At 38.5% G+C, this 25,717-nt stretch overlaps 1 protein-coding gene across 2 annotated transcripts; it reads right to left on the bottom strand.

Moving 5' to 3' along the window:
• Window positions 1-1,474: 1,474 nt before the first annotated feature.
• Window positions 1,475-23,572, bottom strand: LOC104520653 (platelet endothelial cell adhesion molecule-like). Of its 2 annotated transcripts, XM_010162401.1 has the most exons (6): window positions 22,582-22,590; window positions 22,046-22,116; window positions 21,304-21,360; window positions 18,866-18,934; window positions 6,958-6,980; window positions 1,475-1,980 (listed from the first exon to the last, which is right to left on the bottom strand). In XM_010162401.1, exons 1-6 carry the CDS (start codon window positions 22,587-22,589, stop codon window positions 1,951-1,953), a joined length of 258 nt encoding a protein of 85 aa, XP_010160703.1. In that variant the 5' UTR covers window position 22,590; the 3' UTR covers window positions 1,475-1,950. The 2 variants fall into 2 exon arrangements, with proteins under 2 accessions (XP_010160703.1, XP_010160702.1); XM_010162400.2 differs by lacking the exons at window positions 1,475-1,980; window positions 6,958-6,980 and adding an exon at window positions 23,470-23,572 and having other exon boundaries at window positions 18,623-18,934; window positions 22,582-22,609.
• Window positions 23,573-25,717: the final 2,145 nt, after the last annotated feature.

Genomic DNA, 25,717 nt, shown 5'->3' with positions numbered 1-25,717 from the left:
CAAACAACTTTTATTACAGGCTAAACCCAAAACAGTCTAGGATTATTTTAGCCAAGTTGAAATAGATCAATGAATTGTCCTGCTGCTGCTCCATCATGCCCAGATGACATTCTAAAACTTCCCAGAAACCAGTGCTTTCCTGAGCTGTGCCAGGGACTGAGGAAAGGTTTGTGGAGGAACTTCTACCTTTGTAATTTAGCAAAAGACTTATGTGAACGCAAGCACTCCCACACTCAACTCTTAAAACAATTTAGTGCATTTACCTGCTGCTAAACTGGTTCGTGACAACAGCTCTAAGTACCTGGAATCACTTGTTGCAGAGATTACATCTTCCATATGTCAATTTATACAATGTATCTATATGGTTCGTCACTAATTAAAAATTTTACAGGCATTCATTTGCAAGGGGTTACTAATATGAACGTGCAAGATCCAGTGCAAAGTTCAATTCAGAGTTTTCTTTATTAAAATACCTTTTCACATTCCTTATACTAATGCATTTGTATGGACGCTCATGGGGATGCTAGAATGAACCTTTGTCAACAGAAGAGTGCTATGAAGTCAGTCATTTGTGAAAGGCTTTTGATACAAACAACATTTGCATAGGGAACAATAAATTAGAGATATTAGCCAGTAACTGGAGCGTGAAAATTTAAATGTTTGGAATGAGGATATAAACACTTCTGTATTTCTTGCTGGTTTTGCGCCTTTGATGCAATGCTTAAAGCAGTAACTATATATGTATATACAAATCCATGTCCTCTCTTTCACTATTTTCTAATTAAAATGAGAACCTTCTTACCTGTAGCCCTCATCTTGTAGTAATTTAATCTGCAGTCAAAGACCAGCTGGTTAAGAGGTTGGGACAGTCCTTTTTCTGTTTTGTTTTGTGTTCTTTTTTTTAAACTAATGCAACTGAGATAAACATGGGCTGCGAAGATTAGATCCCTGTCCAAACTGGATCCATGTTAGTGGTTTATCATACTGTAGAAAAAAAGGATAGGTATGGAGTTCCATACTGGACAAACTGGACACAAGTATGACTTCAGATGGTACTAAAATCAAAGGAAAAAGGATTATACATAACAGGATTTTCAGGTACAAACTCACTGACCTGGGTGTAATATATCCACCCACTCAAGATCTATATTTTGCATCCGACATAACTGTGATGGGCAATCATTCCCTGAAGAACCATCACACCAAACTAACCAACAAGCATCAGAACTTTTAAAAGGGAAAAGCAATTTAGCGAAGAATAAAGAATATTTGTGCCTCTACTGACAGAAGCACTCGGTGAAGTAGTGAATCTCTAAACAGTTATTTATTCAAGTTTTCCGAGAGCCCAGAGCTCGCTCTTCCATTAGGCCCTCACTGCAGTGTAGCATCCTGGTGAGCTATAAATTAGCTGGCTCCAAGACCCGTAGCAGTCCAGCTGCTGCAGCACAGGGAGTTCAGCACAAGCTGAAAGATCATGTCAAAGTACATACCCGGCTGGCCAAGCTGTGCTGAGCTCTGTTCTGCCACAACAGAGTGTACTGATAACCAAGTTAGCTAGTTTAAAGCAAGCTTAGATATTTCTACATCCTACTAGCATCACAGTAGTTACTGCACTGTAGAAATGTACTTCCTCAGCTGTAGCTTCCCCTTTTATTTCCTCAGAGCATGATGAACTGGAGGCTAGAAAGGCAAAATTGCGTTAGCAGGAGAAATGAAAGATGGGAACCTAGGTCAGTGGTTTCTACAGCCACTTTCCTATGAGAATTTTTATTTGTAATTTTTTCCATTCAATGCTTTAGGAACATCTCTATTGTTCCCCCTGAGGAAATAAACTTTGGAAAGAAGAGCCTGGCAAACTCATAAATAAGTGCTGCAGAGCTTTTGAAACATTTGCAACATCTTCCATCTTGGCTTGTTTTCTTCTCCCAGCTGATGTTTGAGATGAGTGTTCTAAGTAGCATCAGGATGCCCTTGTATTCTCTGTTGGCAACAAGACCAAAAAAGAAAAAAAAAAGTATGAATATAAATGTCCCCCTGCCCTCTCCTGTCCTTTTTGATCAATACAAAAACTTTAAACATAGTAACATATTCCTCAGAGCACTGTACAATGAGCTAATAAATACTCACAGTTCCCTGGAGAGATACTAGTATTATCTCATCAGATAAAAAAGGAAATAAGACAGTGGGAGATTTAGGTTAACAATTACAGGCTAGACTGCAATACTGTTAATCACCAACATCTGCAACTGGGCACTTGCTGATAAAAGTTGGATTCTTATGGGAACTGGCACCCAACAAACCTGAAAGTCAGATCCCTTCTTTACTAATAGATGCCCAGTTGCCACAATTAGGCCCCCATCTTCAGTCCCACAAGAATTAAACCCTAAGAAGCACTTGGGTATCTCAACAGTGAGCAATGCAGCATTCAAGGTTTCTAAGGGAGTGTGCTGCTTTGAAGAGGTTAGAAACCTGGCACTGAGAACCACAAAAGGCAGCGTGCAGGTAAGAGGAGTCCTCCGTGCAAGCCAATGGGGCAGGGCAAAGAGAGATCCCAAACTTCATTATCTGTACATTAAATGACAGAAATAATTCTGTCCACTGAGGATTCACAACCGTCAAGTCTTTCCTGACATCAGTTGCCAAAGCAAGTCTTCCTCCAACAAATACCTGCTAACAGTACACAGTGGCCTCTAACCTAATAGTTTAGTCTGTCAGCACTGAGGCGCCTAATTCCTTTTGTGGACTTACCCCCAAAGGATTTGCCCCATGAGTCAGAGGCAGGAATTCCTGGTTTATAATTCAATGTTTATTTCAGAGTATCACCTTGTCTTTCATATCCTGGCTGCCTGAAATCCCCCCCCCAATTTTAAATGGACACATCCTTCATCTTCATTTCCTGTCTGAAACTATTGTGCCATGTTACTGTGCACAGTGAAACACATGCCAGGTCCCCCTTCAGAGCTGGCTTGTGCTGGCAATGTGAAGCAATGCCTTCACCACCGAGAATTTACAAAATACTTTTGGGATCACTCAAGTAAGATGAGAAAGTAGCTGAAAAGCCCCCAGAAATTTCTCCAAATAGATTTAAATGGTACAGGTTTCTGTCTCAGAGGGTACATTCTGAGGCTGAACAAATAGGCAGCTAAAAGTACACTATGTCCTGACTCAGGCTGCCAGTCCTCATGTACCCCTACGACAGAATCAAACAAACAAACACACACATCTAAAAGGTAATAGGGGAGGAGGAGATATGAAGTCAGAATGTACCGCTGAGGTAAATTTGACACAATACCAATTAGTATTTGGCGAAGTGGCTATCTCATTGTTAAGATATTTCCTTCAATATGTTTTCAGAAACTGGGACCATTAAATAACTTAGAAAGATTGCCAGCTCTGATTTCAGGAAGGAAACCTCCTCCCAGTTCCTCTCCAAGCAATTCATTTCTTTTGCAAATACTTCCTATGGATGGCATTTAAGATACAAATTTCTGAAACAGAGGAGATAGAGGGAATCAACCCCCAACCCAAAACTTTGAGTTCATTTCTAAATGACCTAAAAGTCACAGACATTCAGGTTCAAGGTACTCTGGACTGCAAATCAGTCAGAACCTGTACTCCAATTGGCCTTTATACAGTTCAAATAGTTCAAACTTTCACTCATTGTTTTTCTAACACAACACCTTTCTTGACAGAATACAAACACTCTGAATGCCTCTGTGGAACACAACACTTATTGGCAGTACACAGGGTTTACTAAAGCCTTGAGCTCAATTTTTAATGGTCTCTCAGTGAAGATGAAGCAAAGTTCCTACATTTCCAAGCTGGATTATATTTATTCTGACAGAAGCCATGTAGGGATAAATGCACAAGAAAAGGGCTAGCACTCAGTAAAGCAATTTGCTCCATCTTTTCCCACAGTGCGGTGCCCTGTTTTGCCTGTGACTTCTGGAAGATCACTGCAGAACTGAGTAAGTTAACGGAGTTTATCTGAGGAGTGGAACCCACACTGTTACTTGAATTTAGAGAGTGAAGAGGACAGCAGGATTTGATGTCCAGTCTCTACCATCATTACTGAAATAAAAAGGTGGCACATCCTCCTGTCTCTGAAAACATAGCTCTTCATAAACCACTGCTCTCTGCTGCGGTGCCCTTTGTCCCACACTTCTGGAATACCCATTACTTCCTAAACAGAGTCAAATTCTACAAGTTTTTTGTTCTCTGAAAACATAGCTCTTCATAAACCACTGAGTCAAATTCTACAAGTTTTTTGACAGGTCGCTATTGCTAAGTCATTTCTCTGGCATTTCATGGGATTAAGATGCCAGCTGACCAGCATAGCTCCTGAAGGCCTCCTTTCACTCACAAATGAGTAGCACATGGAAAGCAGCTTCACCTCTGAGCCGAATAATTCCTTTGGCTATAAAGAAGCAGAACAGCTGGGGAGGAAGTTTGAGCCACTTGATCACTTTATAAGGAGCATTTTCCTTTTCATAAGTAGAATCAACAACTCCTCATTTGGACCAAACCTCTGAGGTACATCACAGTTAAGCACTGTGTGAAAATGAGCTACAAAAAAAACCCAAAACAATTGCAAGAAAATAAGGATAGAAAACACCTTTGTAGCCCCCTGTGTTTTCTGTACTCATCTACGTTGCCTAAAAAGAGCTGAGAGGCAAACAGCAAGGGATGGAAAATCTGCCCAGTCCACTTTAGATCATTTATCTGGAGAGTTCAAAAGAGGGATGGTGCTGCTTTTTGTCACGGGCTTTACTGGGAATAGAAGTAGAAATTTACAAATCAGAAGATGGGGATCTGTTTTTTTGCTAAGTCCTCTAAAGCACTAATAATAATTAAAAAAAAAAGGAATAGTTACTATGTTAAGTACATGAACAGTATCTAAGGAGGGGACAATGTCACAGATGTGAACTGAGTAAAGCTACTTCTAGGAAAACTCAAGTAAGATGTGCAAGTGCCATAAACCTGACTTTTCTTAGGAGTGTTTCTGAAAATGGGAGTAGTTTTACAGAGTACCTAGTTTTATTACTCCCCTACTCTTAACAGGAGTTTGTACAGACAACAAAAAGAAAACATTGCTCTCAGCTGACACTTTTCTCCCTTGAATCTAACATTGCTTCATAGACTGTCCGGTTTAACAAGCTTTAATAGCCCAATTAATTATGATTAAAGTGATTTACATGCGGTAGTCAGTGTATTTTCACTGAAGCAGCCTCATTATACTTCCATGGAGAGATTTTTTTTACTCAATTTTGGCCACAGGAAAAAAAAAACAACAAAAAAAAAATCTTCATAGAACTTTAGTATTTCATCCAGTGTCCATTAGAAATTATGTAGGGTGTGAGGGGAAAAAAAAAAAGACAAAAACTCCTCCCTGAGCTTACACCAGATGTCTATCCCAGCCACTCTTGACCATTTTTCCTTTTGTGTCAGACAGGGACAAACTTTATTCTACGTTACTCTCCAAAGAATGGCTGGTAAAACCGAGGAGGGTTCAGCTCAATTTATTTTTAGAAAATTGAGAGCAAAGAATAAAAACAAACCTTTAAACTAAGAGAGACAATGATACTATAAACCCTATTGGCCTGTTAATATATGTCTGTTTATTGTAACACAATCTGTGACCTTCAGTGCACTGCCAGTGTCTGTAAATAATACAATGGGCTGCTTTTTTATCCCATGGGGATGTGAGCGCTGATGGAGCCTTTCAAAACTCAAATGGATGCCATAAGCTGACGTAGACTGTGCTATTGTGATTCTTATTTATGAGTTTCTCTCTCTCTCTCTTTCTTCTTTTTAAGTACAAGTTCCAAAGTCACAAAATGGATAGCAGAAAAAACACCATGTGCCTGGTTTGAGGTTGGATTAGATAGCTCATCTAGCATTCATAAAAGTACTTCTGAAATGTATGTTCCCTGTCTCCTAGATATCTCTTGAGAGCAGAGCAACAGCTCATTCAAGGTATTTATTCTTTTTTTAAAAAAAAAAACAAAAACAAAACCAACGTATTTTTTCACTGGCTTCTTAGCCCTAAAAAGCAGTTTACCACCTACAGAACCTTCACAAAATTCCTCATTGTTTAGCTGAGATCCTCTGTATATGGATGGTACTATTCTCATCTCCTGGTCAGAGCAGTGTAACTGTGACATATCTAGGTACTCGAAGGTTAAAAACTTGCTTGCCTTTAAAATTTCTTAAAAGGTCTCAGTTTTTACCACCAGTACTTAGAGTCATCCCACTTGCTATACCAGTGGATGAAAATGAACCCAGAAGGAAACAGTCACAGACAGAAGTGACTTCTGCCAGAGTTCAGGTGATCAGCCATTCCTCCTTAGTTTAACTCTTCATTTCATATCTTACGAAGGATTTCACTTCTCTGGATATTCCAACCACAGAATGTATGTGTGTGCATGTGAGGAGGCACGCCCCGAGGAGATTCTCTGGCACTAAACACCCTATAGATTTTACAGATGGAACTGGAACAGCAGCTCTGTCCCCAGTGACACATTAACCAGCTTAGCAGGTTTCCATATGCAAATCTTGAGAGCCTCAGGTCCATCAGGAGCCTGGAGCAAGTAGCAACCGTCCCCAACCTTGTGCCATTCTATCAGCTTGAATATTTGTGGCACACATCCAAAGCTGTGCAGGTGTTCAACACAAATTCTTGGAAGATCAGTATTTGTCATCTACCTCCCGAAGCTGCACTACCAAATACCAGTCAGTTCCATGGACTTTTAAAGCTGACCATTCTATAAACGTAGTACTGAAAGCCTGACCAGTAAGGATATATATGAAAGGACTGCCCAGTAGCTTTCAGTAAATGCCCTGAACAACAAATAAACAATCAAAACATAACAACACTTGAACACTATCTCACTACATACACAATAACCTCAATTCACTTTCCCTATATTTAACTACTTACATAAAATGTATACTTACAGAATGCCTGTTTTCGACAGAATCTGCAAAATAAAATACAATGCATAAATTATGAAATGGCACATTGCAGAGCGATCAATTCTGTGTTCCAGAAAATAGACTTCTAGGTTTACTCTAACTGTTTTTGTTCACCTTGCAATGATGTAAAATTGCTACCTACCAACTAAAGTTCAAGCTCTGGTCCTGAGAAGTACACAAGCACTAGCTTAACTCAAGGATCATGGGTGGGACCAGACATTTCAAAGACCATGTTGAGCAGTACACGTTTGACAGCTTTCCTGATTCTGGTTTACAGCAGAAGTCTCTACTGAGAGTACAAGCTGTTACTGGACAAAAAAGAGTCTTCCTTTTAGAGGCAAGTTCTCATAAGCATTATACTTCCTCTTCCAATTCCTTGCCAGGAAAATAACGTACTACAGAAATCCGGTATAGGATACAGTTTCCAGAGCCAAATAAGATCCTGCAAAGACACCTGAAATTTTATCAACAAAAAAGATGCTTGTTCCCAGTGAAAGCCTGAGAACCAGTGGGCTCTTTGCATTGAGGATCAGTGAACTTTAAGATTAAATCTTTGGCTTTTTTTTAAAAAGTGGATGTAGCTATTCAGAAATTTCACAGAATACTTTCAAATACTAAAACATAAACATTTCTTCTCCGTCTGAAAGGGTGATTCACACAGGGGAATCTAACTTTGCAGATAACAATGCTAAAGTTTCTTTTTCTCTCTCCTTTTTGATTACATCCATGTATATTTGTGGTACAGTTAAGTTTGCACAGTTTCTACCATCCACAGTTCTATTACATTAGGATTGTGACTCTGCTTCACTGCAAGTAGCACCATGAACACAGAATACAATCAGGCAGCAATTTCTGAAACACAGAGAGACTACCCGAGTGTCACTGGCACTGTGCACTATGAGTTTTCTCCAAGACAGTTCTACCCAGAACTTTTAGCCTAGGAAAAGGATTAAAAACCAAGTGACTGCAGCACTTCCACCAGTGCATAAACTTCATTTCAGTATAAAACTGATCTCAATGTTTGGCAAGATTGATTGCTCTATGTTTAGTCAGTTTGATAAGAAACAAAATTAAAAGTTACACGGGAAACACATAAAAGCTTTTTGTGTCCTGAAAGCTGACAGAAGTGAACAAAAACACTGCTGACCCAGTGCTACATCAAAGCTTCAGTGGACAAAACTATACGTAAGCTTTATGAAGTGAGGTATTAACAAGCTGTAGTTTAAACCTCTGTGACAATGTATTGTGCTTACAGGAAGGAGGAAATGAGAAATTTTGTATAAATTCCAAACTTCAAACAATGGGATGTTTGCTACCGCAAAGCTACTAGGTCACAATAACAGATATCCCGCCTCCTTGTTATCTGTCATCCACATACAAATTAAGTGTGACTTTCTAGCTAAGTATCCCATCTCTAGCAGGAGAATGCCATAATCTGTGACCTTTGAAAGTGCTGCTGGAAGGCTATATGATTTCTAAAAGGTAGCAGCCAGGTAAGCCAGCATGTAGCCTCTAAAGAAAGAACAATGACATGTTTGCTGATTCTTTGCTACCTCAATCTTTTCACAACCTTTTTATTTCATTCCTGTTAAAAATATGAAGTGGCATTTATTTGAAAGACACTGATTTTATTGGGATAAGAGAGAACAGAGAGATTTTCAAATGACACCTGGCTTTCCCTGACTAACAAAAACAGTTAAAATGAGATACGCTGGGTTCTAGTCACATACAGAAAAATTGGTCAAGCTTCCATAGCAGGGCAAACAAGAAGCTGCATATTTCATGAAAGAATCAGAGCTGAAGGTATGGCGCTGGTGATTTCTAAAAAGATTCTGAAGTCTAATAAAGGTAGGTATTTTTATGGATTTCTGATGGATTTAAACTCTTGCTATTGCTTTTAGTTAATGGGGTTTTAAATTCAAGGAGAACATTTTTACAAAGGAATATATTAATGGCAGGAATTTAAGACACTGTCATCCCCACCTGCTCTGCCCTTTCTCATTGCTAGAGGTTATGGAGAAGAAAATATATGCCTAAATCGTTGCAATTCACAATCCATCTCAAACCCATATCCAGCACTGGTGAAAGCTAAGATGCAAGATTATCAACTGAAGATGCTGAACTGCAGACACATACTACATTCTGCCAAGCCTTTTATTGGAGCAGCAGTTTCTAACAGAGAATCTTGGCAGGCAGTTTGGGAACAGATCTTACACAGGGGCATGCACGGAATTCAGCCTTGCATTTTAGGTTCAAGCAAGGTCAGAAGCTCCCTGCGTATTTATGTCTTACTGAAACCATCTGGCTTTGCCTAATTTTTGGCTGAAGCTATTGTAAGCATTTGGCTTTGGAATTGATGTCTTCCAGATCCAGGCTTTGGTCTAGAATATGTCTTGAAACCTAAAGATCCAAAGAGCTTCTATTTTGGAGAAGGGAAGGCTTATTTGCATCATTTCAACTGCATGCAACCAGCATGTGCTCATAAGGCCTGAGTTTTAAATAACATAATGAATCCATAGATCCTGTGAATTTTCTCCATGTTGGAAAAGGCATTCGGTAGGAAATTCTGGCTAAGTACAAGAGGTATTAAGCTCAGCAGCAGGAAAGTATTTAAACAGATTTCCTGATTGCCAGAACTGATTTCTAACGGTTTGTTCCAAACCACTGAATGCAATGCAGATTTCTCATGCCTCTTTCCACTGGGATATATTTATTTTTCCATAGTACATTGTTGGTTGCAATAGGATTCTTAGAATTTCCTGTCTCGCCACTGCAGTTGCTTCCAAGTGACCAATTCATTTTTCCAGACTTAGCAGCATAAAGGCTGGCTCTGCATTTTGTTCACTGGATTTCCACTTTCCTGATAAGAAATTAAGAATAGTTATCTTGCAATAAGCCACTATGAGTTCAATTCAGCGCACACCAAGATCAGTGCAAACCCTATCACCAGCTTCTGCGAGGTGTGGACCTGACACAGAGCAAAGGCAGAGTTCACTGAAGGAACAAGAACGTACGCTGTCTTCCACAAGAAGTGTCCTGAGAAAATGTAAGGAAATCTGTGGACTGGAGTTGGCTCTAGTCTCCTCAGCAACATGAACAGAACTGTGCTACCCCAAGAACTGGGATTAATGTTGAGGGAAAGCGTGGAGCTGAGGTAAAGGATCAGTATGGAGATGCTTAGACTTCCTGCCCCTACTGCCTCCTGGGAGGATGAAAGGTGTGATGGAAGTAAATCATCCACCTAAAAGAGCCACACATCCTGACCCCTCCCTCAGGAAGAGCATCAGCTGCCAGCCTAGTCTGTTGGGATTCCAGTACAGGCAAAGTAGGCAGCAAGGCCACAGTCATTTTATCATTCTTGGCAGTCTGTTGATTTAGACAATTGCCTGTTTTGCTTCAGACTCGGACTGTCTCGGTTCTTTCTAAACAAAACGCAACAGCTCTGGGACTCAGCTGGATATTTGTCACTCCCAATATACTTTGACCTTTTCACAGAGCAGTGACAGAAAGCAGTATTTTAAGGAAATTAGTCCATCCTGATTGGTCTAAAGGACTTTTAGACAAAGGTGTTATTGACCTGACTGGTACTAATTGTGACCACTCTCCAATATACTAAAGTAACAGCCTATTGCTCTAGAAAAGGTTTTAAATCAATACCTGGGTGAACTTCCTGAACACCAGATCTTTTTTCTCTGAATTAAACCAACCTTTCAGTAACAAAGCAAGGACAACTTCATTTCTTTGAGTTGCCTCCAGAGGCAATGCTAGTGATCAGCATCCTCCTTAAACATCTCATTATATCAGAGGAAATTTAGCGTCCAACTAAAGAGACTGATGTTTTCTATCTACAGTATTATTTGACTTTCAATCAAATACACCTGATTAATTTCACAAATTACCTGCCTTTCCTACTGTTAACAGGTTAACTATAGTTAACCACATGCAGGTCTTCTGGAATTGGAAATATGTATTTGGCAGTTTGTTTCCATCTATCTCTACCTTTGATGTAATACCTCTTTAGGGATGGTACTCAGAATAAGGAAAGCAGCACAGCAAATAGGATGGGAAGTTTTCCCATAGTGTGATGGGGCCCCTAAAATGATAGTGTGAGATAACACAGCCAATACCAGGAAAATAAAAAGAAAAAGAATAATGGCAGATGCTCAGCACATCGCCAAAGGCCTGGGGCTTGGGAAAGGTCAGGGAATTATCTGCACTATGCATTCATGATTTGCAGTAAGAACAAGCAATAGCTGCAGAACTCAAAATACAAGAGAAGCTGGTTATTGACATGGCATCTGCCTTACTGGGAACAGCAGTGAGAGCCAGCAGAAAAATGAAGAGGAAAAATATTTTAGCTCAGTCACAAATTGCATCAAACATAACAACTATTGACAGCTCTTCCACTTCCTCTCTAGTGGACACAATTTCTGGGATGTACAGCCGACTCCTTGAAAAGACAAAATTGCTTACAAAGCGCTCAATTAATTCTAATTAAGCAAACCCAAACCACAATAGTTAACTACAAACAAATAATAATTATATTACATAATATAAAAATATTACATAAGTCTTAGGTAGTAAATCTGTCAAACTGTGTAGCTGACACCAATTCCCAAATGAATGTCATTTCCCCAGAGTACATGTTTCTCTGAACCATTAACTTCCTGAAGTAGATTGTACTCTTGGGTATTTGCTCAAAAATCTCAAAGAATATTCAAACATAGTGAGGATCATAATGGTAAACCAACTTCTGCACCCACTAGTAATGTTCAAAATCTTTCACAATTGGTCTTTAATTTACTTATATTAATATATATTAAAGTGCTTAAGAAGATCAATCTATTTCCTAGGGATCCTCCACTGCATTTATACTTTACCACCTTGCAATCACATACCCTATCAAAAATCAAAGTAAGAGTTACATTTAAATAGACTGTAATGTAGCTCTCCAAAGCAACTGCTTAGCTATGTGATGCACTGCTTATCTATTTGAAACACTTTTCCTGTGTATCAGTCAGGAAAAACAGATGTGATTAAAACAATAAACTGTTACTAAGTTTCCAAGAATAACTGAAACTGTAGAATGTTAAGCATAAAAGAGCAGGTGGACTGCAAGATTAAGGGGTGTTTGCCTATCATCTGACTAATTCAGCTCCGTCTTTCAATCGTATCTCATTTTATTGCAGTTCCTACTTTATGGAAGTACAGTCTTATAAGTGTTTTGAATTATAGCTCTGCTGTACCAACCTTGAGTTTACACTTACAACTCAAAAAACATCCTTCTAGTATATAGCACTTTCCATTGTGTCAAAAATAGGCATGGTGAAAGGTGTAATAATCAGCTTCCTTCACACCTTGGCAGAAAGCAAGCCAGGGGTTATACAATCAGCTTCTGCAGCTTGTTACAGGTCCAATTCACACTCACTGGAAAACATTTCAGAATATTAGTGGCTTTTGGGTTCTGCCCTGAAATGAGCTGTTTTTTTCTCATGATGCTGCCAGGTGATCATACATTAAGTGCCTGGCCCTGTTCTTTAGTGTAAAGGATATTCTCCTTTTCACTGCAAGGCTGTGAAAAATGAGTACAACACACATGCTCAGCACCAAGACAGAAGTCAGGATTTTGAAATTCTGTTCCCAGTGTTGTCACTCTCTAAACACATTGCCTTAAACAAATGATCTAATCTCTCTGTTTATTCAGCTGTAAAATGGAGATAAAAATTGCCTTACGAGTCCTCACAAGGGAAAATTAAGTAATGTTTTCTGAAGTACGTGGAGACTCTCACATGAAAGATGCCCTAGAAACAGAATACTGTGTCAAAGCAGGTGGGAAATCCCTTATAAAAATAGAAACATAGTAAATTAAAATACAACTATCAAAAATTAAAAATGGCACACAACAAACCCAGTTGGTAACATGGTTGGGGACCAAACCTGAACAGTTTACAGCCCTAAGATTTACAAATCTAGCCTTCCTAACACAAAAAGAGGAAAGGAAATCCTTTCTGATTTAGTCTTTGGCAAACTATGAAGAAACACTTTTAACCTACTGTGTCTGAACTCACTACTGAGAGAACATTTATAGACAGTAATTGCCAGTAAGCTGCTAATGCTCACATACAGAAGTCTGTGTTACATGAGGTGGAAGGGTAGAGTGGCTGGCACATACAATCTGAGACAGTTTTTGATGGTGCTTAAAACAAACAACCCACCCTACTGAAGTGATCATATTGCTTTAAAGGTTTCCAGAGTTTGTTGTTGAAGGCTTTATAGATATTTGCTGGGATTATGTCCAAAACCAGCATAATATTTTACAACACATGGCAAACATGCTCAACTGAGAGGAAAAGAGTTGTTCATGAGCAGTTTGAGATAACACAACATATGCCCTAACAGGGCATGTTCAGCTCCAGATTCAGAGCCAGATGTGTGGCCCAACTACTCAGAAGGTACAGTGCAAATGGACTGATGAAGTAGATGTTATAAATATTAATTTCACTGCATTAAACACCATGGTTTATGATAAGCCATAAAGGTGTTACATGATTTATCAACACCTGTGATTTCATAGCTGCCTTTCAGTATGTTCCTATGTGACTTGGATCTCTTTTTATGGCATTTATCTTCTAAACTATTCAGTCACAAATTTATCCCTAATCTCTATACAAATGCTTCCTTTATGTGTTTAATTTTTCACTAGCTTACTTACCATTATTAGCTTTTCTGATTTCACTATAAACTGTTTCAGTCCCCTTCTGTACAGGAGCTGGAAAATGTATTGGCACAGAATCAATTTCTTTTCTCTTTTTTTGGTTTGCCTTATGAAAAGCTCCTTAAACAAACAGAACACACCATTTCACTTTCAGAGGAAGCAGTTACATAAGCAGCAATGAGCCTGTGGAGTCTGTATGGAAAAGCAACTACATCCCCCCACCAAAACCCAGACTGTAAGGTTCTGAGAGGGAGATGTCTCTCCCTGTGTATGAAAATGATGATGAAAATAGGCTTCCCTTTCCAAATTTTACTGTAACACTCTAATAATCTTCTCAACTGATATTGATACTGCTTTAATTTTACAGAAACATCTACCATTGGAGAAGAGTTTCTCTGAATCACTTTGAAGAGCTTCTTCAATTTGTTCTAAGGATTTAGGGATCCTAGACCTGAGGACCTGTATCATTTGGAAGACTACATCTCCTTCTGGCAACTAGCTGGATTAAATCTTATGGGTACAAAAATAATCTAATTTGCTGTTCTTTGTGAAATGTCTCAGAAGAATATTTCAAGTTTTCACACTGCACAGCTTCTATGTAGCTGCTATGTGGGAAAGGTCTCCTCTCAGTTCCTCAGCGTGGCAATAGTGCACTGAGATCAGGTGGGAACAGCAAGAGTGAAGGCTAAGAAGGTTTGTGGAAAGACAGAAAGTAAGAAGAAAAAGCAGACAGAGAAGATTTGTGCCTCCAAGGACACAGCTGGGATACAAATGCAAGGTTAGTCTTAGACATGCACTTTTCAGTCCCTTAGGTTTACAAAAAAGCCCCTGTAAATCTCTGCTCTTGTATGATACAGAAAGCTAAAAGCTCTTCCTTTTTTGCTATCTGACATCTGTGAAAACCTATCCACAGAGTTTTGATACCAAACTACAGGCACGTACCCCAGTAGGGAAGGGGCAGAGCCTTGTCTAAAGGCCTGAAAAGAGCAAGAACTCAGTTTCTCTATGGTCACAGCCCTGGCTAGTAGGAGATTAGAACAATTTCCTTGGTTTCTGCATGGTTGTAGATTAAGAATCCCTGGGTAACGATAGTAAATCCAAGTGTTCCAAAGTGCATTTAAAACCACTTTATTCATTTGGTATAAGGGCCTATGCAGGAAGGGTCTAGGAGCTTGCTCTTCAGGGATCTCAAAGCATTACAGGAACACTCATTACTTTCAGTCAAAATGATTCTCTTGGAAAACCTGAGAATTCTATCAGTATCACCTTCAGTTTCTGTGGATCTTCAATAAACCAAGAAGTTAGATTTTTCTAGTTAAAATAATAATAATAAAAAAGAATATGGTTGTTCCCTCTCTGCAAGAACTGGAAAGAAAATTCACATTTCTGGATACAGAGTCCTGTACTTCAGCTATAAAAAAAACCCCAAACGTTTAAAGAATTCAGACATACTGATCTGCAGCCAGACAACAGAATCAGGACTGTTACTGTTCTGCATCGCTCTAAAGAACCTAAGTGTCTCTGGCACTACATTCTAATTTCCCAAAGATAATTTCATGTGTTAGGAGCTACCACATCAGAATTGAGTTGCAAAACTGCTATTAATTTCAACGACAGTAGGAGTTACACTCCAGCGAGTGCCTAATCACAGCTTTCAAACTTGCAATTTTGGCATGAACTTTCTTTGCAAAATAGTCTGAAGACCTGAAGCGCATTTCATATGCTTATGGACTCTTGCTTAAATGATCAATTCCATTTCCAGTGAAGTAAGAACTAATAGTCTCAGAATTTTAATGAGAGGTAGCTCATTTCATTTGGAACACATTTTTTTTTTATTTTTTTTTTAGCAGATTATAGTCCTAAATCTAATCCTGTTGACTCTGTGGAAAGACTTGGTGGGAGGCATTTCCTTAGCTTGCTTTTTTTTTTAAGACCCATTTAATTAAATTGTGATATAATACCATTGCCCATGCAATTTTCTTTGTTAATCTTCCAAAAGACATCTCAGCACTGAAAAAATGTGCTAGGAGAAATTACTTGGATGATTTGACATTTTGTTCCCACTAACTTCATAATGTTGCCACCCTGCAGATAACTAACCAGCTATAAAAGTAAAAGAAGGAGCATGTTCTTACTCAGCCATGATTAGCAGTTTCTCCCTTCTCACTTTAGGGATATTTCCTGCTCTCACTTTAGCACTGGCCTTTGTTTTTGCTCAGATTAACAATAAAGGATCTAAATCATTTTTCCACCTTCTTGCTCAACTAAGCTTTAGAAAAGATAAGCACTATATTTTTGTCAGGCATACAGTCTCCATGTATTCAATTTAATAATTCTCTAGAACTACCACCTCTTTAAATATCAAATTAACATTCACTATAACTATCTCAAATAAGACCTGGACTGTGTAGCCCCAGCTGTACCTTGTATTTGTCTAGCCTCTTTACCCCTACTTCAGAAAGTAGGTATCAAGTTACTCACATATGGAAGTTTTAAAATAAAACAGTGAAACTTTGCTTCTAGCAAGTTTACCACTCTCAGTAACAATGAAATGAACCCTGGCTTTTGCTCCTCACAGAGAAGCAGAGGGCCCATAAAGTTCTTGATGCACTAGCCTATTTACCATTATACTGTGTCCAAAAGTATTTTAGAAATGACCAGCTAGTGCAGCCATGGCTGGAAAAACTGGGTGAAACCACTGTTTTCAGATGTAAGCAGTTCTTTACTGTCAAAGACAAGATGTACATCCTTCTGCAATTGAGGTGGCATTCAATTATTCCTGATTCCCAAAAGTGACATAAATGCTACTGTTATAGCTCAGATACTGCAGTGTTTACTGCAGTAGTCTTTCATAACACACAAAATATGGTTCTTCTGCTCCTGAGATAAGCATTAGTATTGATATTGGCAACAGTGGCAGGAGGAACAAATGATGGGAAAGATGAATTAATTTGAAGTTAGTCCAGAGAGATCAAAGAAATGTGGAGTTCCTCAAAAGGCAGAAGGAACCAGACTCTGTGTGCAGCCAGCTGCATGAGCTGAGCGAGCCCAGAGGAAAGGTAAGCGTGACATCGTTCATCTTCATTCAGAAAATAGGTGGAATCAAAAGAGGTGCGATAGGAATTTGGAGTTAGGTGATAACCTGAAAGGTCTGTTTCCTAAAAATGGCTGGTCATAACCCACAGACAGACATGAAAGAATATTATGATTTGAAACAAAACCTATACAATAACATAAATGAGGCAGAAGTATCGGTGGCAGTCCTATGGCTGAATTGTTTTTGTGGGTGTACTTGATTGTTACAAGGGTATATAAAGAAACTTGGCTTAGCTTCTCTTTTCCCAAGAATAAATCTCATCCTGTTCTCATTGTGACAGGCAGCACAGAGCTGAAAGAATTAATCTTGCAAGTCAGCTTCATACAACTCCTTCCATTTAAGCAGCACCCTCAAGATGCTCTGAAAGATTAACACACTAAATATTTGCAATGCAGTTGCCATTTATGTAACCAAAGTATGCATTTGCTAAGCATTCACTTGTGTCCTGGGTGCAGCAAAAGAAATAGATTAGGGAGCTATCATATCTCAATATACCTGGAGCACAGTTCAGTATTACAGAACGAATTAATGCTCTGTATGTCATACATAGGTCTGTAACATGAGACAGCATTCAGTTAAAATAATCTGATCTCATTTACACACTATCTTTTAAACATTGTTTTGCAGTTTGCAGTTTAATGGGATTCAGTCTACGTGGCATGGATACTATCTTACTACTCAGTCTGGTATACAGGAATAGTTTATATAGTGTTATATATCAGGATATGATGCAAAGGCTATATTTAGAGATGCTGATCTTGCATTTAATAGGGTTTTTAATTTAAATAATCATGCACTAGCATATCTTTAGCATTCTACACCACTGTACTGCATAGTGCACACTCAAAAACAGTTGGAACAATTATAATACTTAATTGCTTAATTGTTCCTATTCTGAAAAAGAATATATAACATAGTATAACAACTATGGTATCTCAGTGCAGAACTTAGCAGAGGTGGATAAATAGCATGCTTAGAACACACAGAAAACTCTCTGATGAATGATATCAGCAAGTGAAAACAGAGAAAGAATAGGAGGACTAGCTGTTCTGGGAGAGCTTTGCTGCCAGGATTGAAGAGTGAGCACTTCTGCCCAAACATCTGTATTACTAACCACTAACTAAACAGTGGTGTCTTTGGTCTCTGAAATAAGTGAGTATTCCTTCCTACCAGAACAAAGCAAATTTGTCCATTTCTTCCTCAGTCTGCTTCTCATGCAGCTAAAGCAAAGAAGCTAGACCATAGCAGGAGTGACTCTCATGGGGTTTATTCACTCTTAGCTACTCTAAGGTTTTCGTAAATTTCTGAAAGATTTAACAGCTTTCCACACAAAGGCATAGTGATATCACAGTTCTCCAGATGACACAGAATGATTGAAGTGTGCATCTGGGTGTTGAGAAAAAATTTCAGCACATATTTCTCCTTCAAGGTTGCAGAGACACATACCTTAGCCTCATGCTATGAGGTCTGGCTACTGTTATGATAGAACTACAGGTAGGAGTGCAAAGTTATCTGGGCATCAATATTCCCATTTCTGTTTGATGTGCCACAGAATCCAAGATGGTCTCCATGCCTCTCCAGACTCAGAGACTAAATCTATGCTGGTCTCTCTTCCTGCTCTGTCACAAGGGAGTTAATTACAGCTTTGACCCTTCAACCAGTTCCTTAATAAAGGAGGAAATTCCACTGCTTTCTGTTCTCTCCATTATTCTATCCTGTGACTAGCCTCAAGTGGCTCTCAGTGAATTTGGACTTGACAACATGAAGATTCACAGCAGGTTGCCTTCTGCTCAGAGCCCCAGCTCCAGCTTAGGAGCCCTGCTTTGCACAGACCTCATGTGAATGGGAAAGGCAAGTGCACAAGAGGATCCCAGGGGAAGAAGGGCTGCAATGAACAACAGCATGGTTGCCACAGCATCACCTACATTAAGAAGCACTACTGGCATAAAACTGTCACGCACACAAAATACAATCTGCTCTTATGTTCACAGATGCCCATATCAGACCAGTGTCAGGGAGTAGCAACATGCCCAGAGTTGCTCCCAAAACATAACCATAGAGGCCAGACAGTTTATTACCTCTGTGAGGATCAAGCGTTGATACTTCAACTTCAGTGTACTCCACCTCAGAACTCTCAAGGTCAGGTCCTGCCCCAAAAATATCAAGAAGATGTTTCTTTGTAGGACTGCATGCTTCATTTGAACTGTGGGCCTGATCCTGCTGCCACTGAAATTAATGGACGAGTCCTCATTGACTTTGACAGGTGCAGGATCAGGCCCGACTTATGGCAGATGCAAATTACTCTGCTAAGAGTTGTAAGGCCAAACCATTCCTAAGGGTTATCCCAATATGAAAGGCAATAGACCAACTCAAATCAGATTTCTGAAACTGTGGGACATGCAGATTGTGCCTAAAACTCTTACTTTCAATTTAACACCTTCAAAAGTGGTACAATACAAATGGAGCAGGGAATTATCCAAGATTCTCCCATATTACTGCTCCAGCACCTCTCTCTTCTATTTCTCTCCCTGACATTATCTTTTTCTCCTTTTCTACGGCTGCTATGGCAGGACACTTCCCATTCTCCACTTTCCTCACATTTAAAGCCTTCTCTAAGTCTTTCATTACCTCTCTCATCACCTCTCATACTCTCCATTTCTGCTTTGCCAATAAACAATTTCAGCACTTTTCTCTTTATGTTGCCCTTCAAGCTCACCATAGGACATCTACAATGCCAACCCATCTTCCTTCTAAAAATGCTTCTCTGCCACAATGCCCACAGAAAGCCTGACAATGATTAGATACCTGATTTACTAAGACTACTGTCTGACAAGTACTGGCTACAACAAACACAAGAAACAGCTGTTGCTTTCTACTCTCTCTTTGCCTTACGATGGAGATGGTTTTCTACGAGATTTCTGTAAAAGTTAGAAGGAACCACAACAATCATCCAGACTGGAATCCTAGAGAACTGCTTGTGGAATTTTTAGAATAAAAATTAGAGAAAGATCTAATGATTAGAAGAGCCAAGTTTTGGAGCAGCTTTCCAATAGCATTGGTGAGAGAAGGGAGAAAAAAAAAAAAGAACCTCAACCAAAACCAGTGTTTAAGGTAGCATATTAGTTAATAACAAAGTTTAAAGTACATGCTGCCTACAATGTGATCAGCAGTGATTTTGAATTATCAATACAGCCTTATGTTCCTATGTTTCTGCTGTCTGTATGCTTGTTTTGCATGAGAATGTCTCTCTAGTTCTAATTTGACTTATTCAGGCCACAACGGAATAACTTCCATGCATTGACCATAAGCTCCTTCCTTTTGCTTAAGTAAAAGCTATTGCCACACAAATGCAGAATAGGTATTGTTATTTTTAGAGGTGTATGAATAATAGGCTTGTTTTTCAAATCTGGTAGAGAGATCTGCAAAAGCCTAGCTGGTTTTAATTAAGCTGCCCAATCCACAGTAGGTAAGGATTGAACCCATTTATACCTGGCACACATGCAGATCATTAGACCAGAGGCCATTTAATCTGAAACAGGTAGGATACAATGGAAAAAAAAAAAAAAAAAGAGTCATTGAGCTAGATTTTTCAAAGGTTTCCAAAGTTTTCCTGTGAAATTGACTTAGTGCAGCACCTTTCTCTTAGTCTTGTGGTACAATGCTGCTGTGCACACTCAGAATTGCATCAGAGAATTGCTGATTGAGATTCCTGCCATCTATGTTGCATACAGACTTATGCAGGAGTCTCATTCCATGCTCTGGATTAATTTTGGGTTAACTTTGATCTTTAGTTGCACTGATGCATTTCCAGCTAACTTTCAACTCGTGGTTCAATAGACAACCAAGCCAAAATGTACTGTAACCCATGAGAATACTTTCATGTCAATATAAAACAAAAATACATGGGACAAAGTATGCTTTCGGATGGCACTATCCACATATTTAAGTACTATTCTTTGACTAAATATCTTTAAAACACCAATTTTGAAGAATACAGTGTGCTAGATAATACAGTACTTGGTGACACATTTTTATGAATATATAAATCAACCCACATGGTGTCTCAAGGTATTTGGCATGTTATTTTATTCAGATTTCATAGCAGATTATTTTTAGGCTTAATGCTTAAATATTTCAAGATCTGCAGAAATTAAGACAGGATAGGGAAGTAAAAGAAGTAGAAGTCTGTAGAAAATATTTTTTTAAAAAAAGATTTCTGAATATTTATTGTATAGAACTTAAAATTTTGAGTCTAACTTGTATTTTTATACCATTCTTCATTGGGTGGCCTGGAATCCAGAACAACTAATTACATTTCATAATGCAGTTGGTAAATCATCTTATCATTGTCATTTTGCACGTAAGGAAAAAGAACTAAGGAAACTCAGCAAAGGAAAGAGTCTTCCCCACAACAAAAGAGAAAAAGGAAAGTACTGGACCAATCCTACCATTAGAAAACATCACAGCTTTCAATCATAAAATAATTTTAAAATCTATTGTTTAAGTATGAAATTACCTTTACTCTCATCTGTTGATTTCATGTGATTTTCATTATCTTCAATGTATCCTGATCCTAAAATATTAAAGCAAAAGTTGAGCTGACAAAATATTTATTATAGCAAATTAAATAAATGAGTCAGACAGCTGCAGCTCTTATTATTGTTTATATACATACGAGAAATTCTACTTTTAGATTCACACCTGACATTCATATAACACAGGTGGGAAGAATGTTTCTTTTTAAATGATCAGCTCAAAAAACACCCAAGGTGTAACTTTGTTTATATCAGATGCTCTAAACATGTCCACCTGTCTTTGTACAGTGCATTGAGATCCTGGAATGAAAAGTGCCCAGTCATGGCAAGTTAACATTGCTATACTGTGGTTACATCACAGAACCACATGCTGTAACTCAAATTTCATCTCTGAAATAATTTTCTTGCAGCTGTGTCAAAACTGTGAAAAGCAGAAAGAAATTTTCTTTTACCATGATTTTTCCATCTGTAATATTGGTAACTGATTGCCTCGTAAAAGTGTCTGAGCAGACTTATAAACCAATCTTTGTATGAGACATGCTCATAAAAAACTGTACAAAGACAAAGATAAAACAAAGATAGAAGATACTTGGGAGAATGTTATTGGTATTCCTATTCCCAAAACACTGGGTCTTATCCAAACAACAACCATGTAAGTCCAAGACTTTAAATAAATGTTTAATTAAGCCAACTCACTAATAGTCTTACAACAAAATTTCCTACCTGAATAATAGTCTCCATCATTGTGCTGTCTTGTCAGTTTTTCACTTGTCAAGTTTGTAGCCAAGGCAGAACTGAAAAGCAAACCAATAAAAGTTGATGTAATTATCCAAAACTCATCAATAAAAACAACAACATGATGATAGGCAAAGATCTGTCATTGTTTATGCTGACTACCACATGTTCTTAACTATTGAAGCTCATTTTGCCTTTTTCTTTAAGAGAAGCACAAATAAACTTTAAGGTCAAAAATGTTCCCTCTTGCAATACTCTTCTTTAAGATGTCTTTATTTTTAATTCCATATCTAAATGCATTCAAATGTAGGCCCGACATTCTTCTATTTCTCTTAGTTGGCCTTTTTTTTTTTCTATTTTTAGAGTATTTCCTCATCCTGTTGCTGTGTTAGCAGGTGGTACATGAAGCACAACCATCTATTGTCTGCAGGTGTGTGCCATAATACACTATATTCATACGGTGGAAGGCCTCCAGCCCTTTACAGATAAATACTTCACCATTACCATAAAGGAAGTCATCTTACCCAGACATCTCCATGGACGGTCCTTTAGCTTGATGGAGAAAAATAAAAGCATCTATTAATAGATTGCACAAGTAAAAGAATTTAAAAGTAAAAATGAAAACAAAAATATAGTGATTATCTACCCAAGTCAGAATCATTTCTCTTGGCAATCACAAAATTAACTACCTAGTGTCTTACATTCTGTTTAACACCCAGGTCCCTTAAATGTCTCTTCCACAGAGAACCTAAGACCCCAAACCCCAAACTTTAGCCTGCCCAATTTAAGCAGAGACATCCAGATACTCCAAATTTTCCCAAATATTTTGCAACATACTGCATATCACAGGATAAACCAGATTTACTTATTTTCTGAAAGAACAAGATCTAAAAGAATACCTTAATGATAAAAGACAAACCCCTAAGTGAAATTGTATCACAGTATGGGGAGAAAAAGAATAACCCCATGACTGAATAATCTTAAATTTGTTTCATAAGGACTAGAGAAGTACCTCAATTACACCTGAGTTGTGACCTCAAGCCAAATTGTCATAGCTCTATGAGCAATCAAAAAACTCCTCAGGCCCTGTCTGCTTTATTGCACAGGACTGAAGTCCAGACCTAGGACTGCAGCAGAACAGAGCCATTCTGGCCTGTCTCCAATACCCTTTGCTTCATTAGTGCCTTCCCAGCACCATTAGTGCTCCCATTCTGCCCAAAGTACCTGGAAAGCTTCAGCACATTTGCAGCTTAATTGGGCCATCCTGCATTTTTAAGTAGAATTTTAACTTTTAAAATTGAATTTAGTCATCTCCTGAAGCCTCACCCCCACAAGCCTTTGCTCCTGAAACAAATGCAAGTTTAACTGTAATACACTTGTCACCAAACAAATAGAAGGGAACCATTAATTACCCTTTTTCTTCTTGTACAAAAACCACCATACAGTGAGAGCTACTGCTCCTGCCATAGGTACTAGGACAAATCCAGCAATGACTCCTTTCTGCCAAGTCGCTAAGATGACTGGAAATAAGAAAGACACGTTTAAGAAAATATGTACAGTGACAGGTCAACATTACCAACTTCTTCAGTTCCTGACCTTTTATTTTACTACAAATTTGCCTTCTTACACACTGGGGAAGAACTTCAAGGAGAACTGCATGCAAAGTTCACTTGTGAGCCTCTCCTTTGTGACTGAAAACTCAGTACAACAACAGGTTGCTTTTAGCTTGCATCTGGCTCCTTTGGCTTTCGAGCATCCCTTAAACTTTTCCATGTAAGTCAGACAATGTCTGTTTATAAATAGATCTCTCTGTGTAACTTCTGACAATGGCAGAACAAAAAAAGTAAGGGAATTATACATAGTAACATCTCAGGTAACATGACCTTACCTGTCATAATGACATAGTATGCAGCTTATCATAAAAGTTAGCTCACCCCTGATAGTTATTGGACGGCTTTTCACATCCACATTAGCTTGATTAGAAGCCATGCAGTAATATGTCCCCGTGTCCTCCCTTTTCATTGTTTTCTTGTGCCACAAGACTCTGTCTGCATGTTCACTTTTTTCAAATACAAGAACTTCATGATCAGTTTTTCTAAAAATCCTGAAGAGAATTGGCCAAGATCCTTCTGCCACAGAGCAGAGAAAAGCAGTCTCACTGCCATCTTCCACTTCTCCATTCGGAACACTGCCCAAGCTGCATTCCTGATTGGTACTACAGAGGATTGCATAAAGAAAACAAATATTAGCACTATCAGAAATAACTTTGATGATAAAATACTGTATTGTAGAAATACTTGTTTTAATGCATATTTAAACACAGACTGAATGCACAGTATTAATCTTTCTGAACAGTCTGTGCCAGACAGCATCCTCTAGTAAATATTTTTATACACCCAGAAATAGAGAGGGCACTATAAAGAAACAAAGCAGATACAGAAACAAATTATATCCATTCCACAGAAGTCAGTCAGCCTCTTTTCTTAAACTCCTCTGGATGCCCCTCAGGCCCCAACCTATGAATTATTTAATTTTCAGGAATAATACACTCAGCAGTTCAATAATGCAAATAATTATAGTTCCATTTATGTATCTATGCTTTAATAGTTATGCAGAGTTATGCTATTTTATGCTAATTGTATTATATCTTTCTTGTAACATTTAACTGACAATAGTGAATATCAGCAGATAATGGATCGATTTCTTCCAAGGCATAAGCAAGTCTCAAGTTGTAATGGTTACAGAATATAGCAAACAGAATGAGAGAGGTTAGTTTGCATTTGAAGAAGTTGTAAGAATATGCATAGCCAAAATACAGTTTTTAGGTTTGTTGTTTTACAAATTAAGCATATTAGCATATACAGAGCTAGCGTAGGAGTAAATGAGCATCAGCATTTATAATTACATGGGGGAAAAATGTAGGTATATTCTGTGATGCAAAGCATGTAGAATGGTAGTAGCTTCACAAAATGTTTAGGATACAAAGCATCTGTTTTACTAAAATTGCTAAACAAAATTTCTCTGGAAATATTCAAAATGTGTTTGGAGCAGGGTCATGGATAACACAAGCCAGATGTAAAGAAGCAGTCGTTAAAGCAACACTGGTACAGAAGCAGAAGGAGGAAACCAGATCTGCTATGAAAAGATGCTGGTTATTAAAGCTGCATTAGGAAGCAGAAAGAAGATTTAGGTATAAGATGCGCGTTACTATGACTGGTCCCATGACAGAGAGGATTGCTCTGGAAAACAGAAGTCTTTTTTTCAGATCTGGTACAGACAGAAAGGATAGAATACAGGGAATTCGAAGCTGCCATCTCAGGAGTGGTGGACTGCAGAAGATTGGCTCACCAGGTTCCAAAACATGACTTTCTATTCAGAACTTCGAAACAGAGTCACCTCGTATCCTGAACCACTGCCCTAACAGCTGGGATGCACTGGTTCCAGCAAAGAAATACCCCCTTCTTAATTTGTTTATTTGTTACTTATTATTTTAATTTACCTTTACTTTAAATCCCACTAGATAAATCCCTCCAGAGTTTTATCATTTAGCTTCTCCCTAGCGTTAGCAAAGCATATCCTGGTGGAACTGATGAACTCAAGGTGCAGCCCTACTTCTACAGCCTAGGCAAATGCAAACACTGTGCCCAGTTCTGGGCTCCT

Source organism: Antrostomus carolinensis, unplaced genomic scaffold (genome assembly GCF_000700745.2).
Source record: "Antrostomus carolinensis isolate BGI_N321 unplaced genomic scaffold, ASM70074v2 scaffold34852, whole genome shotgun sequence".
In the NCBI taxonomy this organism is placed as follows: domain Eukaryota; kingdom Metazoa; phylum Chordata; class Aves; order Caprimulgiformes; family Caprimulgidae; genus Antrostomus; species Antrostomus carolinensis.
The sequence above is the reverse complement of the archived record's forward strand: the minus strand, read 5'-3'. Positions and strand labels throughout refer to the sequence as shown.

What these genes read in the sequence shown, in the direction of transcription:
- LOC104520653 (XM_010162400.2), bottom strand. Translation starts at nt 23,524, where the DNA reads ATGGCAGGAGCAGTAGCTCTCACTGTATGGTGGTTTTTGTACAAGAAG. An exon ending in TTTGTACAAGAAGAAAAAGG is followed by an intron (nt 22,610 to 23,469) that starts GTAATTAATGGT and finishes TTCTCCATCAAG; the next exon opens with CTAAAGGACCGTCCATGGAG. An exon ending in CCGTCCATGGAGATGTCTGG is followed by an intron (nt 22,117 to 22,581) that starts GTAAGATGACTT and finishes TTTGCTTTTCAG; the next exon opens with TTCTGCCTTGGCTACAAACT.